The sequence below is a fragment of the Bombus flavifrons genome, chromosome 8 (genome assembly GCF_040668555.2).
Source record: "Bombus flavifrons isolate JBK064 chromosome 8, iyBomFlav1_principal, whole genome shotgun sequence".
Lineage (NCBI taxonomy): Eukaryota > Metazoa > Arthropoda > Insecta > Hymenoptera > Apidae > Bombus > Bombus flavifrons.
Genome location: NC_138449.1, coordinates 7633319 through 7654322, shown reverse-complemented (window position 1 = coordinate 7654322; position 21004 = coordinate 7633319). Strand labels below are relative to the sequence as shown.

General features: G+C 35.5%; 1 protein-coding gene across 3 annotated transcripts in view; it reads right to left on the bottom strand.

Moving 5' to 3' along the window:
* Positions 1-21004, bottom strand: part of LOC138182567 (fibroblast growth factor 18) — a 126408-nt gene that overhangs the window by 18174 nt on the left and 87230 nt on the right. For all 3 annotated transcript variants that reach the window (XM_069118567.1, XM_069118566.1, XM_069118568.1), the window contains exon 2: positions 675-720. In XM_069118567.1, the coding sequence (XP_068974668.1) occupies positions 675-720 (46 nt within the window). The remainder of the gene's footprint in view (positions 1-674; positions 721-21004) is intronic.

Genomic DNA, 21004 nt, shown 5'->3' with positions numbered 1-21004 from the left:
GTAATTGTGGGGAACTGGAACGGTCGTATCTCTCCTGGATACATAGATAATACAAGAGATATATATCATTTGGGATTCGTATTTCCATCGTGGAGATTTTTATGCCTGGAATATTGATAGCTCTATTAATAATGTCATATTTCAAAGTGACTCCAGACGTAAGTTAGTATCTAACGTCTTCTAGCGCAAATGTAAAGTATAATTTTGTGTTGATTTATATATTCGTCTCTTTTATCGAAATGAAATACAAGCGGACAAGTCTGTAAAATTTTACGATAACATAATAAATACGAGATTAATAATGAGAACATAATATAATTGTACAGCATAATTTAAGTAATTGACTATTAATGTTTTTAATATTTGAATGTATTCTTTTACAAGTACCATAAATCTGCATTTTTAAAATTTTTCGGAAGTTGACATGTAAATAAATGAAAAATATAAATTTGGTATATAAACTTTTCTACAGTTAATGTGCTTTCTACTTCATAGTTATATCAAAAAAGTTTATTTTTTGTTTCCAGCAACGTTGTGAATGTTTGAGAGCATTCAACTCGAAGATTATATCATTATTTATTAAAGAGTTATTTAAGATTATGTACACATAATAACATTAAAAAAATTTTCTAACTAAAATTATAATATTGTTTAATGTAGAAAATGTCACTTACCATCAGGAGGCACAAAATCTTCGCTAAAACGGCAAGCTGTGGTAACCTGCAACAAAAAAGAACATTCACATTGATTATTGCTTTTTCTGCCTGAAACGCGAGATAAATAAAAACCATTTAATCTACGTGTGCTGAATATAAAGACATAAGTAAAGAGAAATGATTTCGCGACTGGCAGGTATTTGCTGTTGCTGTTACATTTTCAATATTTCAATTTGTGGCACGCAACCTAATGGTTCGCGATCTCCGTATGATTTATAGTATGCAAATAAATTTCGCGTGATTATGGAGTAGAGTCCTAACCGACGGAGGTTACTATTAGTAGCAGTACAAATTGAAAGCACAGGAAGCCGTGGATCGTTTCTGACAGATAAGGAAAACGTATATGAGATAATTAGCGGTGGAACCAAATTACGTCGGACAGATTGTAGCCTGTGTAAGATTCTGTATTCTTTCCAAAATAAATAATATTTCTTCAAGTGACAGAGTTACTGCCATTATATTGCTTCGCGTCATTTTTCTTCTTTAGTTTGTGTTTAACAAAAAATATATTGTATCTTTTACAATAAATTATTATCGCAGCTAGAATTATCAGATTAGAAGTTTCCGTAAATGTTTTCTTTTAAAGTGGCAATGATTCCCGGATTGGAGAGAAAGTAAGTTTCTCAACTGGAAGAATATTTATTTTCTCAACAGATATTTCTAAACAATTGTAATTATATCTTGTACATGATAAAAAAGATTGTAGCAAATCACATATTGCTTGTGCAAGCTGTATAATTATTCTCCTTGTTTCCACACTTGTTCAGATAATATCAGAATGAAAATGATAACCATCGTATCTTCATACTTATACTTTATTTAATAAAATCTGGAAATAAGAAAATAAATAGCGATGGTATGTGCAATTATTTAGACGAATTTGAAGCTTGAAGGATAAGAAGAAAAATATAATATGCAAAAACAGTCATTACATTATTATTAAACTACGGATATTTATGCGCTTATAGGAAGATACAAAAATATACAAATTACACGTAATAACTTTTATATCTATCATTCTCGACATTTCGTCTACTCGTACGTAAATCTGAAGAACAAAGTAAACATACGATCACCCGGAAGCTATAATTTCGCATCAATGGCCGCGTTATCGTTTTATATAGTAAAGAAGTTGGTTTCACTTTCCACGGTCTATAAACTTTCTCGTTGATCATTGTCCTGAAAAATTCTGCATTCGCAACAGCCTCGTTAGTTCTGCCGTTCAATCAAAACACCGTAGCAACATTGTTATCCTATCAATGTCGTGGGTTTGTGAATTACGAAAATAGGAAATCGGGAAACGTGGATATTAAAAGTAACGGCGAAGAGCGCCACGGGTTGTAAATAATAACCCAGTTGCGTACGAGATACATGTGGTGAGCCGCTGCAACTCGTTGCGTAATGTGAATGCATCTCGTGTTACAGAACACAGGTGACCAGCAACACCGGCGCGCGGCAGCAATGACGTCGCGAACGTTCATTATCCGTTCACTTTAATTCTCCTGGGTTATTGGCTCGCTGATGGAGCCGCGGGGTGGACCAAACCGTTCCTTTCGTTCGCATCATCCCGCCTACCTCGTTCGAATGCGCTGCGATGCACTGCCGAGGAATTCCGTTTGCCGCGCCAATGCTCTTAAACCGTTTACTTTATTTTGCCCACGTCAACTGAATCTTCGTAGAAAACGATAGTAAACCCTTCTATCGAACTGTCTGGGAACTGTTACTTCTCGACACGATGTAATTTCATTTTCTCGGAAACTTAGATACTTTTCGATTGTGTTCACTAGCGTGTAAGAGAGAAACGCGGCGGTGTTGTTATTTGTGCATTACGAGATTGGAAATTACTCGCTGGTTTTTGTCGAAAACTTGTAAATTCATTTTGGATGAAGATAAATGAGATGCACGATTCTGACAGCTAGGTTTTTTGTTATATATCTTGACTGTTCTTTCTTTTTTTCATTTTGATGATTAGTAAATTAGAATTGAAAAATGGATTGGGTATTCTTAAATACGTATAATCGATCAGATTTTTATAAACATGAATAATTCGAATCGATATCCATATCTTTCTAATTCTGATATCATTGAAGTTGAAATTACTGAACTTTAGAACGATACTTTGGTATCTGCTTTGTATCATGAACTATTTTATATATAGTATTATTTTTTATTTTTAACTGAGTCATGATATGCCTGATTTTTATTTCTTTTTTATATAATGTAGGATATGAAAATACTTCCTTTGCACTTAAGAGCGCTACAAATATAGAATAGGTTCCAAATTTTTATTTCGAGTAATAATTACATATAAAATTAAGTGGAATTTGACATGAACACCGTATATTATAAAAATTTGTTATAGAAAAGTTGCTATCAGAATTGCACACGTCATTTATCTTTATCTAAAATTAATCTATAGCTTTGGCAACATATACGGCTTATGCTATATTTAATAAACATTTGATCGTTACAAAGAAAAATTACGATTACGATCTTGTCATACATTATTCATAATATTATGACATGCTTCACAAAAAAGACAAGCTCTGTTTTTAAATATAATAATATCTTTGAATGCAATGCACAATATTTTACAGCGTATGACAATGTCAACTTCAAAAGCTTTATATCATACGGAATGTAATTGAAAAACATTATACATTTACATATATAAATACGTATTTATTGAGAGTCTTTGCATTGAGACAAAGAAGATACACGGTTCGATTGTAGCATAAAATTTATGCGATGCTTTCATGCATTTATCATCGAGCATTCGGAACGATATACATACATCAAGTTATAATGTGCAGTGTGGTGTAGCAAATGTTGTCGACTCAAGTTTCGTGGTTTAATTGCACTACCACCATCACCGCGGAAATTGTACGAGTAGTTCATCGAATATAAAATGTGCGTTTCATACACAAACGTCGAAAATGAGTTAGAGTTATGGAAAATCATGAAGATATATCGAGCGTATTTTTAAAATACGATGAATATAATGATATACATAAATGAATGATGCATCAAAAATGTGCAGAAACGGTAATATGTATATAATGGCATCCTTATTATCGAATAATACATACGACAGCAAAACAGAAATCGATTCAAAGAATGAAAATAAAAGTGACGAAAATTTGAAGCCAAACGAAATTCCTCCACTTACGAAATTCGTACTTTATAAATTCAATTGTCAATAGAAGAAAACGATGTTTCGTTCTAAGTATGAATGAATATGATATGAATGAACATTGAAGTCTAACGATCACGCTTGCATTGCTTTTTGAAATTTCCATAGTCTACACAATTTTTAAAAGTCACAACGACTCCCTACAATTTTATATTACGAATTATTCATGTAACAATGATATTTTTCGAACTTACACATTGTATACTGCTCATTCTCTATTTGAAACATCTGTAAGTTTTCTATTTATCGTGATATTGACTCGCATAATTGTAAAGCTAGCCACGGTAACGTTTCGCTGACAGCGCAGGTTAACCATCTTGTTAACGGCCATGGATCAAGATGAATAGAAGAATATATTTTACTATACTTTGGTACGATGGTATCTGTCACACTGTAAGGTGTGGGATGCATTAATATTGAAATTTCTTACCAGTCATTACGTAACGGAGAAAATGTTAAAACCGCGGTGTTTCATTGGTAGACACGAGGAAGGAGGGAAAGGATGTTAAGGAGGAAAATTTCTAACAGCGTAGACTATGTGGCACCAGTTGCAATAAACAGCAGCATGCTCTCCGTGAAAAATCCAGTATTTCCAGTATTTCTAGTATTGACGAGAAGGAGTCACCGAGGCCGAACGCAAAGGTGGGTCTTCAGGGCGATTCCGCCATTACGAAGACTTCCATGTCGTACGTCACAAGATTCAAAGCATGCATTTAAGTGCTTTTGTTCGATAATATTTCGATAACGCCTTCGATCTCTAATTTTTTGTACAATTTTTTCCCACAAAAGTAATTTCGGTATGCGATATCTATCAATTCATTATTAAATTATCGTATCAGAAAAATAGTTTTAACAGTTGTTTACAATTTTTAATTGTAGTATCTTCAAGATCATTTATTTCTAATCATAATTTGAAAACTCAGTTATCGGATTTTTAAAATAAATTTTTAGTTAAAAAAATGTAGTGTAGTATGATTCAAATTTAATTTTGATATATATCATTAATAAGTAAATGAGAAATTTTACTAAAAATATATGTATCTCATATGTTGGGATATTCCTGTCTTAATTTTTTTAGAAATTCAATACAATTAAAATTCTATTTAATTACAATTACAACTTATAAACATAATAAATTCTTGTTCATATCAAATTCTTATATAGTTTCGTGTGACTAATATATTTTACAAAAACAAGTTATTAGCCATACAAAAGGGATTATTAATCCGACAGAAGTAATGTTTGGTTACGGACAATATTTCCTACCTTACTTGAATACGTCGTTAAATCTGTCATAACTCACCAAATCGCCTTAAACATATCTGCGCGTCACCACTCTGAAGTGTCATCTCAATCCATGCACTAAGTAAGAAGAATCGTGACACTGATCCGACTCAAAGACTGAATTATTTTCTTTTAATCGTCTATTCAAGAGATCACTGATCATCTAACTTTTTATTAGATTTATGAAGAAGCTGACGCGATTTACGACCAATAAATTTCACACACAGTAGAATACGTCCGTTCGGTTAATGACACATTAAACGTTTATTGTTAAACGTTTCGGAATGCTTTTAATCGGAAATCCTAAAAAAGCACAACAACAGTACGTCACTCGACAAATCTTCGTAAAGTCACAGATATTGAATGCTCGCGCAACTGATTCATAGAAGGTATATAAATTCGGCGACGTTTAAACGAATTCTTCTATAAGTGCTAACGTATCGAGATTCCCTATGAATTTGCCCGGATTAATCGGGATTATGTCATATCGATGTCAATCGCCTCGTAAATGCTGACGTAATGAACAAACGCTGAAATTGGTTTGAGGTAAAACTGTTCGTATCTTTGGGTCGTTGCTAAACAAGTGGTTGACTGTTCTTCTTTACAAGATTAAATCGAATGGACTAGGTCACCAAATTTTGCAACGATGACTAGAATCGACAGTTACGACTAGAACATTGAAAAGTCACTTCGCAGTAACTTAATAAAGGATGATCGAGGACGAATTATTAAAAGTCGAATTCGAAAGAAAATTTATGCACACGTTACGAATCACTTGCGTTTAGTTGTACGTATCACTTTTAATTTCGTTCCGTGACGAGTCTCGCGCAGGAACTTTGACTAGACTTAGACGATTGCGATTCAGGATCCGGAAAAGAGACACAAGTCAGTTGCGCGGTTTGCTGTCACCGACGCGAGATCAGCACGATGAATGCTGCCGAGGGTACAATCCGGCATGACATCCTCGGCCACGTGGGGACTCATCTAAAGGGGGATTTTAGTGGGGATATTTGTCGCCTGCCGCGTGAAAAACTGCCAACACTTGAATAGGCCCCGACTCGTCGATGAAAAACGCGGCTACCGACCCGACGCCGATGGCTCTCAGCTGGACACCGCCTGTCGGCTAAATGCCCCGCGTCGATGTCGTGGATGACGATTCTTTCATCCATCCTGACAAACAGCGTCGTCTTGGTGGTCATTCTTCTGAGACGATGTTCCTCGCCCCGATGTTACTTAATGAACTTTGCCAGGATAACACGTGAATTGAGTATATGCTGCATCTATACAAGGATATCGATAATGCATGTAGAATTTGATGTTTGGTGTCATCCTTAACGTTACAAAAGAGTTAAAAATTGTTCGTTAAATTGTAAAAAAAAGAACAATTTTGCTCATTGCCAAATGGCTGAGTAATTAGGTACCAATTTTCTGTTTCAAATTAATTTCCCGATTTCATTATTCCATAATGATAACCAAGAGAAAAATATGCGTTACGCGAACAAATTCTTTAAATTGTTTTAAAATTAACAAAATCTTCCGTATCGATACTTTTATATCATGCCCTTCAACGGCACATATTTTCCACATGACAAATTGATCAATTCGAAGGTTTCTATCGTTATGGAAAACCGAAGAAAAACACGGACGTCTCCATTGAAGAAACCATCAAATTTACTGCCTTTCTAGTGACCCGAGCACGAGCCGGCTCGTATGAATGCCCCGCCAAGCATTCGACTCACGAAAAAGTCACCTGGTGTTGCGTCGACAATAGCAAACCCGGGAATGTTTCTTAAATAAGCGTGGTAGGTTGCGACAAATCACGCGTGTCAATGAATTTCCGACGGCACCGGTAAATTGTCGTGACCGATCTTTACGCCACCGTATCGGCAGCGGTTCGTTTAACGTCGGCGAGTAATACGCGCGATCGAACGTCTATAAATTCCACTGCTAAAAGCCTACCACAAATCATTCTACAAACTCAATTTGTGACCCGATACGTATCATTGGCAATTTGCGTCTACGCGCAGAAACATGACAGATAAGTCAATTTTCGATTCCGTGACATTTGATCAATATGTGAATGTATTCAACCGACCGTAAAATTGGCCAGATAGCTAAGTTGAAATAATTCCTTGCAACGAGATATTTTCAGGATATTGTTATTGCGAATATTCAGTGTTCTATTCGCTGGATGTTTCGTTCATTTTAATTTAATATGATATCTTAATACAGTATTTTAATTCGACAATATTTTAAGTTATTTTCCAATTTTAATTTGTATTATTTCGTATATGTGTGGAAAAATGATATGCATAACATGCAAGCATGTTAACTTATCTAAAAGTCATATTGCAGCAGAATTTCGTGATCGTGTAGCTATATTTCCCAAAGGTAGTCTCGCGTTAACAGACTAGCGCGTTATCGCTTGAACTTGTCATAGTAGTCGTAAAACCGTATCTCTTAGCTCAAATGGGACTTAATACCTTCGACACTCTTTACCGCTTTACCATAAAATATTCCTGTCCACGATTGGTGCTTGTTGTATTGATTAGCATTTGAATATAACAGTATCGAGAAAGCAAGCGACATTTAGTATTTCGAAGCACTGTTAACACGTTAATTATAATTAAAAATAATTAGGCAATAATTATCTTCTATGAAGATTCATTTTAATTTAAATATTATATAGAATCTTCTTTCATAATTGAATTAATATTTAGCCCACTTTACACTTTTCCAAGTTACGAATTATCGCTAATAAAATCTTACATAACAGATCACGACTTTGATAATAAAATAACTGAAATTCCACCAGGAAATTTTAGTACAATAAAGAAATTTTTCGTATAACAGAAGTATATAACCTATAACTTGTAAACTGTTGCTTTTGAATACAGCAATTGGCAAATTATTACCATGTGATAATCGTAACACGTTCAACGGCATCAGACATTCTATCTGCGATAGATAACACATAAATTCGTGTGTATCACTAAGATACAGCAATAACCACTGTTGTGAAAGATGACTAATCTCATTATGTTACTAGATGACTTATTTCGAATTTATGTGACGTCTACTTTGTACGTATATATTACATCCACGAAGAGATCTTTGTCATTTTTCCACAAAAACTACACGTACACCAGATTCGTCTATCCAATTTCGTAACGTTCATTCGTCTAATTCGCACGAAAACTCAATTTTCAGAAACGAATGAATTTTTCCACGAAAAATGAAAAATGCCGTCAACTCGTCCACTTTTTCACCAGAAGCGTCACGAAATTCATCATCTAGATCTCTCATTTGCACGATAATTTACCACCTAATAATTTCAGTAAATCGACAAGTTACAAGTTACAAGTTAGCAGATAACTTGTGATTTAATAACTCCTATAATACGTATTTTAAAAGCAAATTACACATTATTCGATTATAACGAAATATGATAAAATTGTGAAACAAGAATCTGCAACCTGCAACTTCTAACTTCTCGATATATACTAATACTATTAGTTTGTAAATTATTATTGCACAAGAGGGCTGTACTAGTAACATAAAACGCCAGGTTGCGTAGAACTCAATCACGGAGGTTTTTTTCCGTGGCGCGTACGCGCGGCATGCAAATTATCTCGTTGATTGAACCAACCATTTTCCGTTGCACGACGAGAACACTCGTGACTGGAGACTGGTGGCAACGTGAAGTGGCAGATAGTAGCCGTCGACGTCGCCCGACGAACGGCTTACGTGGAACGGCTAAGGAGACGAGCAACGACTGAACGCATCCTGGAACGTTACATAGAGGACCGTCCTCGTGCGTCAAGTGTTCCACGGTCGAGAAGTCAACCTGGAGCAGACGGGAAAGAGAGAGGAATACGAGGAAAGAAGAGGAGAAGGAGAAGAAGATGAACAAGAAGAAGAGACACGCGAGAAGAGTACACGACGTGGTTTTTGCTACGGAGCCGCGACGTTCCGCCGGCGTCACATTCATTCTGACACGCTCCTCGTCACTCCCTTCTCTCTTTTTCTTCGATTACCGATAGAAAAACAACGATTCGATACCTATGATAATAGAGGGAATGATATAACATTAATATTTTAGTATATATTATTAATCTATTGGTTACATGGAAAATAACTTTCAATATTTCATATTCATTATTCATTATTCTGTATTCTTAGAACGTAAATTCATCTTATTTTTATATTTATTAATTTGTTACAGTGTACGTGATACACGGCGTTTGTAAAATGTATTGTATTTGCGCATCATTTTACTTAGTATAGTTTTTATCTATTTTATCATTGTTTTGCTTGGAGCAAAGAAGCGATAACGAATAAAATTCATGACAAATGGTATCGGAGACCTCGGAGTTGTAATTTTGATCTTTCTGACTGCGAATGAAAATTCTGCCCGCATTCAGCAAGAAAGTTTTTTTACAAGTTTAGGCGAGCCAGGAAACAATTTATTGTTATCTGACTGAACTAGAACCGATGCAAAAGAAAAACAAATAAATGAATGATAAAATAGTTATTAAAAAAAAGAGACGGATTTCATCTGTATAACTAATATTAAAAAATGACGAAACTTTTGGTTTCCATCTGATATTAATTAGAATTCTGAATTCACAAAATTCACGCATTCGTTCGAAATATCAAGGTCCTAGCTGCTCTTTTTCATTATCAACCATCATGTCGAAGATATTAAACCGTTTCGTAAGAATCTGAAACCTCGAAACTTTCACCGAATTCACAGTTTCAACACCTGCGATATCAAAGACCGTTTTGTTTCCCAAACAATCAAAGGCATAGTTTCATCGGCCACGTAATTCTCACGTGTCGCTTCTTTTAATCTACGGGCGTATATTTTTTCATGGCTAGTGTCACCAGAAATAGCCGGCGATGAATCACCGAGAAAACGGATCGCTTACCCTGTCGATCAAGCACCATCGAGTTGTTCCCCGCATTCCTGGCGTTTTACTTAGGTCTACTTAAAAGGGTTGGATAGCCCGAAGGCTCTTAGGGCGGATATCGTGTTCGAGAGATTCGTCCTCTCGGCTTGACCGGTTACGAACCAAAACTACTAAACAAGGTGTATCCTGCGGGATCATTCATTACTCGGCTCGTCTCGTTCGTTAAGCCGGTTAAGAAGGCTACGGTTAATTGAGTTTTAGGAATTCATTTCGTCGCCGATAACCTCTGCCGGTGGCCTTCTTCGTTCGCGTTCACCGTGACCAACGTCTGGGAATTTCGAACATGACAATATCTTTCGATAGGCCAGCGCCCAGCACTCTTCCCCATCGAAATCTAAACTTGAGCTTGTGGTTTACGTTCTATTAAAGCTTTTACGTGTATCTGTGCGTAACATACAAGTATTATACGTTATACAGTGGCGGATATATATATACATACATAAATGAGAATATTGTTTTTTCTTTTATTATTTACGTACAGTTAATCAAGTCTTATTAGTTGCAGTTTGCGATTATAGATTACTGTACAATTTATAGATTATTTTGATTATCAATACCATATTTTTTGTTTACAAAATTGTGGATTTACTCATATTTGTAAAAATATGAATGCTTATGTTTATAGAAATATGAATTCATACGAATATCCTCAGTCTGGCTATTTAATTGCTTTAATAAATATATTTCATTTATGCACAAAAGGATGTAGACAGGAAGGTAACGGTATAACTTTTGCAGAGTAAAATAATATGTGTTATTATGAATAGTTTTTGTGTTATTCACCTAGAAACAATGAAGTCAGTGTTATATCACTCATGTAACTAAAAAAAGTGGAGCAATTCGTGCAATGGCATATCGCTTGAACTCATTAGCCGGTTAGTGTGAATATGATTCATCTACGATTGCGACAAAGGGGCACGAAACGTCGCCAGATGACGTCAACGATTCAAGAACGTAAATACATGTCGATGTTAAAGAATTCTGATCATTCACTATGTTTAATTCAACACATATCTTCATAGTTATATTTATGGATGCATTATATAACATGTTAAACGTATAGTTTATGCGTATCTGCTTATTCCATTCATAATATCCGTAATGATTGAGAATGACTGTGTAATCCCTATTATTAAGTAGTAATTAGAATGCTATGCTATTATTAATATTATTTATTATTTAATTCCAAATGTCATTTGAGCGGAGTTTCAATTTTACTTTTATATCGTACAAGAAATTTTACGGACTTTTTAATTATCATATATTCGATAGCATGCATAACAATTTATCCGAGAATTTTGTTAGATTGGTATTAATTTTTCGTAAAATATATTTCTTGAATCTCTCTTTTCTTGCAACACTATCTATTTCTTCGAATAATACGTAATACATAAGCAGATATACCTGTTATAAGTTCTACTAAAAATTAACGATACAACAACGTGTTTGTGTCAAAGCAAACAAGGGAATTACAAGTAAGGGAATGAAAAACAAATGCTAGATATTAATTTCAGTAAACATGACCATATTTTCGTGAATATGTTTCTCTTTCATTAGCTTTGAGTCGGTCTTCTTTGTGTTGGCACTCTGAGTATTTACAGAGAAAGATCTAAAATTATACGAAAATCCTTAGCAGACTAAGTGGTTCACTGATTTATTCACGCAAATGGAACGAAAGGGAATAATATGTCTCGAGGTAAACGCGATTCATCTCGTACATCGACCCCATTGTTTACTCCGAAGATCACGTAGAGCGTTTCGAAGGTATTCGTTAATACGTTACTCTTTCTTATCTGGAGGAAAGTAGACTCGCTTCTCAACGAATTAATCTATGTGTGACAGTGAATGAAGTACAAATAACCGAGGAGGAGAATGAACAATGCAAATGAAGCAAATACTACAAATTAAATAGTCTCTTACTCTGACTTACAAATTATCTATGTTTTCTTGTAGATAACTGAAATTTATGATCTGCTGAGTAGGAAAAAGTTATCCTCAATTATTACCGTTAATTATTAAATACTATTAAATATTATTAAATATTATCGTTAATTTGTACACTGTGATCAAATTCAAATACAGTTACTACAAATCAATCGAATTGTCGAAATTAAGAATGCTACATAATGTAAGTATATATTCCCGCTTTACTTGAACATAGTTCCTTCAATATCCTCCACATTCTAATTTTCATCCTTCAAAAACATTTTGCCGGGAAATAAAAATTGCCATATAGTCGTAATCGTATCGTATCGTTTCATTGAATCTTCCCTTTCAACAGGAGAAACGCAATTCCCATTCGCGCTCTCGCGGATATCTGGTTATTTATCGTGTCACGTAACATCGTGAATTTCATTGTGAACAGAAGCAACAATACCGTGCCAATCATCGAAACATTGTCCGCGGCTGAAAGTGGAAGCCGTTTACATCGGCCATGGTAAAAAGGAAGTTTTATCTCGGAAAGTATCGCCGTTCGTTCTGGCTCATCCGCGCGGGCATTTGTTGTTCGACCTGTAATCTCTAATGGACTCTATGGGCATTTAAATAACCATCTCGCCCACCCACCATCACTTAACTCTCTCCGTCTTTTCTCCGAACCCTCGCACTATCTGGAGGCTTCGTACGCTCTGACGACACGAAGACAACTGCTCTTCTCCTGGCCTTTCCATTTTTTTACCGTTACGACCGGCCCAAACAACGTGGTTACCATTATTTGCCTTCGTCCTACGTGTCTTTACGAAATGTTCACACAATTGGCGAAAGACAGCCGTCGTTTCTCGAACCAACGTTTTTCTTCTCTTTTTCTTTCTTTTTCCTTTTTTTTTTCTTTTTTTGTTTTCGAATGTCGAATCGACCAAAGGAAGAGAAGAAAAAACGACGAGGATTGGGTTGGATCGCGCGAACCGTAGGAAATCGAGCGACGCGACGCGACGTCGCGGATAGTTTCTTCGACAAAATCAATGTCGAGAAAGCCACAATTCCTTCTCGTACGTAATGTTCACGATGAGTCAGTGGAGTTAGTCATACGAAACTGGGAGCCGGCGAATCCGCACAAGAGCCGGTGCACTTTTAGGGCACTCTCCTGGCAACCCGAGCCAACGAACCAAACTTCGCTTGATTATCGATTCAACACTTAGCAAATTCTTCTGGAAAGAAAATTTAATCAGCGAGCTGATGGAGGATCGTCCTATGATTTTCGCCTGGGAAGCGTGTTTTGAAGGATTTTCATCTTAATGTTCTAGGATCTATGCTTCTGTTTGAAACTCTTATATATTATAATCATGAATTCTAATTTGTTTGGATTCTTTATTGAAGTAGGTTTTACGAAGTATTTTTAGCAAAATATTATTCAGTGCAAATTGTAATAAAATACCAAGGACCAAAATGAATATAATTTCCAGCAAATCTTGTGTTTGCTATAGCTAATCCTTTCACAATGTAATAAAATAAAAAGTTCGATACAGTGATTATTTTAGGAAGAATCTTGAAAATAATTATTTCTTTGTCGTTGAAATATCCTTTGGTTCTGACATCAGATTTGACGTTTAAAATCAACGTGTTTAATAGGCCTTGAGTTAAAGCAAACATTACATACTTCGCATGAAGATACTTTGTATAAATTTCTTGCAATATTGTTATCTACATTTGTTGATCGAAGAATGAAAATTTATTGATCATATCGTCGAGTGTATACGGAATTGAATTTTATTTTTACGTAAAGAAACACCATATTCAAATTCAAATATCTTTAATGGAGAAATACGAAAGAAATTTATATCTTCGAATTGTTGGTACGTATGACCGACTAAGTTCAATTTTGTGCTCTAGGAAATGTCACACTCGAGTTGGAAAACTTTTGTTGAAAAAGATATGAAAGAGATGGTTAAAGAAATTTATATCAATTGTCGAGTGTTTCATTAAAGAAACCCACCATTACATGTGTAATAAGATTACTTCTACGTATTGTGTATTAATACGTGCTAAAAAAGGCACATCTTAAATTCCATACACCGGCAAAATATTATTTTCGGATCGCTTACGCGGTAAGAAAAGCATTCATGTGACGCGACGTAACGAACGTTTAAGGATTACCGATAACAGAAGCGTGGGAGTACGTGGAGATAAGCTCGCAAAGTGGACGATGGAATTTGTGTAATCATTTTTAGGAATTTCATGGAGATCGGTCGCGTGGAATGGAGCTCAAAAAGAAAAGGAGCGTTACGTGAATGACTTAACGCGCATCGTTCGATACTGACGTTGCACAACGTGACCAATATGGCCGAATGTTTACTTACCCCAGAAAAGGGTTATGATATGGAATTGTTATCAGTCGTTCATCGATGTTGTTCTCGACAGTTCTTAGTCGTAAATGATAACTATTAATAATTTCATTCGGCAACACCCATCATTACGTTTCACAATATCTCACTCTCACACAGCCAATATTATCTTGCAACAATAACAGATACAATTATGTCAAATATATGTTAGAGGAATTAATAAATATTGAGATTTTACTGAAAATAACATTAATGAAAAATTCTCAAATATGTATATAATGTATAGATGTTTAAATGAAGTTGTAGTGTACAGAGTATTCCAGGAAGTTGAGGTCAAGCTTAAGGAGTATGTAGTAAGTACGCATCAGACAAGCAAACGAGTCTTAATAAACATGAGTCCAAATATTCTACTATGAGTCTAAAATAATGTAAGAAACTGCAATCTAATTTTTGAAAATCGTGTGTATTTAGATATGTATGCATTATTTACATTTGCGTTTATATTTATAATCAGAGTCAATTCCTTTTTGCAACGTGTAATTTCATACATTATTAATTTACAAGTAAACGATAAAAGTTCAAAACCAAAAATTAGCAGTCTCATGTAAAAAAATACATTTTACATTCTTCTTTTCTAATCAGATAGTTTATGATATATAATGATAATTTGTTATGCGTGTTGAAAAAGTACTTGTACAAAGAAATAATCGATTATTCTGTTTGTTTCAAGTAATTATGCTATAATTATGTATCTATGCTTTTATTCAAAAAGTAATTGTATATACATTATTAGAACGCAATTAGATTCAATAATTTAAAACTAGGCGTTACAATATAAAAAATATCGATTAAGGAGATAAGAGGAGTTTTAGCAATTAGTAAAATCACGACCTTTAAAGATTTGCACGGTGTTAAGTGTATCGGAACAATTGAGAGCACAAGATCGATTTGAAAGTAGCGTGAAATGAAAGACCGAAACTACCCGGTTTTAACGACTTCTTCATCGCAAGAAGCGCCGCCGATAACCACAAAATTCACTTATTGTCCTTCCTCGTTCTACTCTTCTCTAATTGCAATATAAAAATTAAGATGCTGCTTTGTAAAAAATACATCCTAATAGCGTCAAATATTAATTGTTATTCGTTTGTTTTCTCGAAACTACTTTTGCCAGAGCTACGATTAAATATGAATTGTTTCTATAACACTGTGATGGACAATTTCTGTTAAAAAAAAGAACGTAATGTAGAGAGAATATTTTAAAAATTACCAATAGCTAATAAACAAAAGGAATATTCATTTCAAAAACATTGACATTAACATTGAAATACATTATTTTGTACAATGCACAATGACCATTAACATTCAAAATTCTACAGATATTAACATAGTCTATAAACGTCTATATACAATTCATATAACTTGATCTAATTATAACACGCATTTAAGAATCTACTTACTGTCCTTCATCTTTGATCGTTTTCCTTCCATAACCAATTTATGCGCACCATTTTAGATGTAATTAGCGGGTGATTTGCACTGAGTAACGATAGCGACAAGGCAAGAGAGGGGAAAAAAGAGAAATTGGAAGGCTGTTCTTAGAGTAGAACCAGTTCAGAGACGGATGTATGTAGTATGTGCGTCGAGTAAGGCGAACGGTCCTCTCTCGAAGCAGGAGGGACTTCGTCATGGCCGAGTGATATCCAATCAGGAAACACAGCCATCAAGAACGCGGTATCCAATTGGAGGTATCTACTATTGCTAATTACCGCTGATAGTCTTGATAGCTTAAGAATGATTTAACAGCGCCTAGGTGGTCTGCTATAATATTTTCGTAATATTACAAATAATAATTATATCGAAGTATCGAATTATATTCTTGTATTGAATACTATCGTTGAACGTAATGATTAGAAAATATTAACGATAATAATGATAATATTATGTTTCTTTGCAATTAAGAACGATTCAAATGAAGAAACTGTTATATCGATCTAACGTAAAAAAGGTTATAGATATTTGTCTAATTTGTATACTAAAGGATGAATTAGGAAACGACGTTGGTGGTCCAGCATACTTCTTAATTAGCTTTAGTAGCTCGAGGGTGCGTGGGTAGTCGAAACAGAAAAACAACCCTTTTGAGACCTTTTTATCGACTCGCAAACATGCCTTTATTCCCTAAGGGGATCTCGACAAGGCCCATCTTCTTTGAATCACAAAAGAACACAATGAAACTCAAGTAACCAATTCAAGACACGAGACATTTTCAATATTTGAGTTATATAATTTCCCGAATTCTGTAAATAGATTTTACAATTTTTGTCAATTACAATACTTGTTTATTCGTTTCAAGAGAAAAAAAGTGCTAAAACACGATGTCTTTCTGTCATCTTATTAATTCCTTCACGGTATGTCAAAAATAGTTGACGATCAAGTCTCTTGAAAGCATTGCAAAGAGACTTTGTACTTGCTAATTGAGCCACATCGTCATCATCGAGATGGAAATTCCGCGTAAATAAAGAAACATCAATAAACGGGAAAAGAATTTTTTCTCAATAAAAACAGTTTGTCTCCGTATCGAAAAGTCCTGAACAGATCTTTTTGGTGCAACGAATAAATTTGCCGCTTTTAAGTAAAATTTGTTGAATTCATTAAGATGCTATATCTAAAAGACGTACGTTCCACTGAAAATAGATATCATGCGCAAAATTATTAAATCGTTTTACTTCGTTCGCAAGGCAAGCTTCGAAAATGAATACAAGTAGATAACGGCCGCACTAGTCAGACGCACTAGCCAGACTTCGCCACTTTCACCGTTCTGTAACTTCGCTATTATAACTGTATATTGTACATATAAGAGCTGTATTTTGAAAATTCCTTATGCAAATAGTTACATGTGTCAAAACCTGTGTGAGGTAATACTAATTGCATAAATAATATTAAGAAACTTGTTAAATGCAATGTCGTACCTTTTTAAATGATTTTATGGTAAAATAACATTACAAGTAATATATAGAATTTCTGAAGTTCTAAAGTGATAAGTATATTAAACAATTTTTATTTAGCGAACTTTTCAATATTAATGAAATCAGAAACTACTCGTTTACAATATTAATATTTTTATTTACTCTATACGGAACAGTGCTATTATACACGTATTTAAATATTTAAATAAGAAGAAAAGCAAAAACTACCCAATGTATGAATTTTGCCGGTGTGAATTCGTTACATTCATTCTAGATAAGATAGAGACATTTTAACTGGCACAGTTCACATACACAGTTTTTGGAGGAGCTTGCAACTTACTTGCATTTTTATTCGTATTTGTGAGCACAGTTACATGTTCTCATATTCTATCAAGCTAGTGTGCAAACTAGGTACCTACACAAATACCAGGAGTCGCTCGGTCGAGGTACTTTTGTTTTTACGACTTTACGAGCCGTATCGCCGATTGCTCCGTTTGTTCAGGTTCAACGATCGACACCGGGATTCCGAACGCGGTTCATCGTCATCTTCAAGCTCGCAAGCACCGTCTCGTTCTAACCTTCGACCGAATTCACCCTCCTACGATCCTCGTTTCTTCTCTTCGGAAGCTCCCGTCGCGTACGAGAAAACTTAAGCCATTAGAGACCTCGATTGGTTCTCTAGAACGGTCTATCTTCGAATCTTTTTTGTACAGTCGACGAATTTACGAATGCACCGGTTTCGAAAGGAAGCCATGATATCTGACAAGATATTAGAATCGAATCGAGGAAACTGTGTGAAACGCTATTCATGATAAATGTGTCATTTCGATTTACTTTGCTCTTGCAATTTGATCTGGAACTGTTTAATGCTAACCTAGTTACAGTACCGGTACTATAATCGATCTCTGATAACGGTATGTGGATTTTTCCGAAAAATTTATACAAATTGATAATGAATTAATAATTAGAAACAACACTTGGATACTAACTTTTTTATGGAATTACAAGAAGATAACGCTACTGACTTAAAGGTACTCCAAAAATGAAAAAATCTGAAGACAATAAGTTTGTCCAATATATCACAAAATAGTCCTATAAGGTTTGACAATTTACTCAATTTACATTCTTATTTAAAAGTTTTAATACTAATATTTAATATTTTCAATAAAATAATAAAATGGTTGAAAATAAATGGTCCTCTATCGTATGGAAACAAAGTTATTCAATTATCTTACCATTGCTCCTAATAACCAAAATTCTACGGTAAATTATAAACGATCACGATGAAAGCACTATTTAAACAATCGTTAAAGCGTTCAAAGGGGACGTACGTAGAATGTTACCAACCCTCGTATAATTCTACACGAAGCTCCCTATTAAGTAGACTAATCCGAAAATCCTGGGGTATCGACAAATTTGTACGTACATGGTCGAGCCTTGTCCGAGCTTTCGCGTGCTATATCCCGGATACATATGCGAGTAGTTGTACAAGCGTATCGGTACACACCCTCCGATAACCGCAAACATTGTGTCATTGTCACGAGAGCACGCGTAGTATCGCGTGTAGGCAGACGCCAGCCAGTCCGCACGATGAATTATACATCGTGAATGTTTTCGGGCTCGAAATTTGCATCGGCCGAACGGCTACCGCCTGCTATTCTTAGCCCTGTGGGACACCCTTTCTCCCTTCTCTTTCTATCCCTTCGTCGTGCTCTCTTACTCCGTTTATTGGACGTCGAAAAAGCAAGAGCCTCGTATCTCCTTCTCTGTTCGACTCTCTTTCTCTGTTCGACGAAGTAAAAAAGAAAGAAGCAAGGGGCAAGATGTACGGCCTTAAGACCGGTCATCGTTTCTAGCTATATGGTAAACGCAGCCTGGCGCTACGTGCGGTCACGATGCGATCTCGATGAAACTAGAAATTAATTATCCGCGGTCGCGTGTCTACTAGCCTGAATTAACGAGCCAAATTTCTAGAGGGCCTAACTCCTAAGGACAGAAGACATCCTTCGCGCGTACGACACGCGATAAAATTAGAATGCCAAGAGTCGCTCTGACGAAATGAAGAATTATGGAAACCGCTAAAGGACGAAGGTTAAGTCGATTATTTATATCACGGCAGTGTTCCCAAATAACGAATAAATTTATATTTTTACGATTCGATGTTGCGTGATTGTAATATTGTATTTTAATAAGTCTTTAAACAACTAGACAATTGGTGTAGTCTTTTCAATAATGTTCTAATAAAATGGAAATAATTAAAGGTCTAATTGGTAAAACCAACAAAAGAATACATCGAATGCGATGTTTCTTTTTATTATAATCTAATCGCTAATTACTAACTAAATTTGACCAGGCGAAAATACATAGTGAAATTTTCCCGTTTGCGCTCCACTTATATTTTCCACGAAAATCTAATATCACGAAGGATTACTTTTGAGAGAAAACGAGGAAATAACTAAATTTGTAAAGATATACCTTTTAAATACACATAACGTAAAAACGCGTATATAAATGTACTACCTTCAATCGTCGATTAAACATTACGTTGTTATTACTATTATTGATATCAAATTATATAGTGTTCAAATTTTACAAAGAATACTCACTTTATAAACATATTTAATTACGTGGTAGAATTCGTGTTAAATCACGGACGATGTTTTGACGACATCAGCAATCCGAGTGCGGGGGACGATAACAACGTTTATGATGTCACATTGTGCGAGTTCTTGCGTGAAAGCTCGAAGAGACTCCGAGTATGTGCACGCGCGCAAACGGAAGTTTCAGGAATGGAACTCCTTGTTCTGGCGACGTGCAAGCGGACAACGAGGGCTGGAGAAGGAGCACTAGCATCAAGAGAGGAACGCTTATCGCGAGACACGCGCGATAATAAACGTCTGCTTTACGAGCGTGGAAAGTAGATACGTCGTAGCAACTGTACCGAGTAAACGAAAGGACGAAGGAGAAAATAAAAATGTGAGGGAAAAGAAGGGAAAGAAGAAAGAAACGGCGAAAACTTGCGGCGGGGGGAGGCGAAGCATGGGGGGAAAAGGGTTGTGGACGCGACTCGCGTACCAGCGAAGCGTCGCCGTTTGTTTTGCACGCGCCGGCGGAAACGAAGCTCCTCCGATAAAAGGCGGAGTTACGATCGAGCCCGAACTCGAGTTGGGAAAGAGATTGCCAACGTAATGGCAACTGTGCTCGCTGGCTGTGTAACGCGATTCGGATCGATATCGCATTAATTGCATGCCTTACCGATTGTGCATTCGCGGTTTTAGTAGGAGAGTCATTGATGACGCAAACTCCTTCCTACCTGCCTCGGGTTTTTCTCAAACATCTTTTCATATTATTTTACGTGTGTTTTGAACCTTAGCGAAGAGTCATCGATATTTGCTTTTGCTGGAAGACTATCAAAACGTTATTCTTATTGCGTGTTCGAGTGTTATCGTTGGGTTGTAAACGATTCACAAGTATGGATTAGATTAAGAACTGGGTAACTTCATTTTAGGTTGTATCGACTTCTCGCTTCTTGTCTCCTGATAAAACCCTTCTTTTCAAGAAATTGATAAAAATGTACTGAAGTTGTTGAACGATC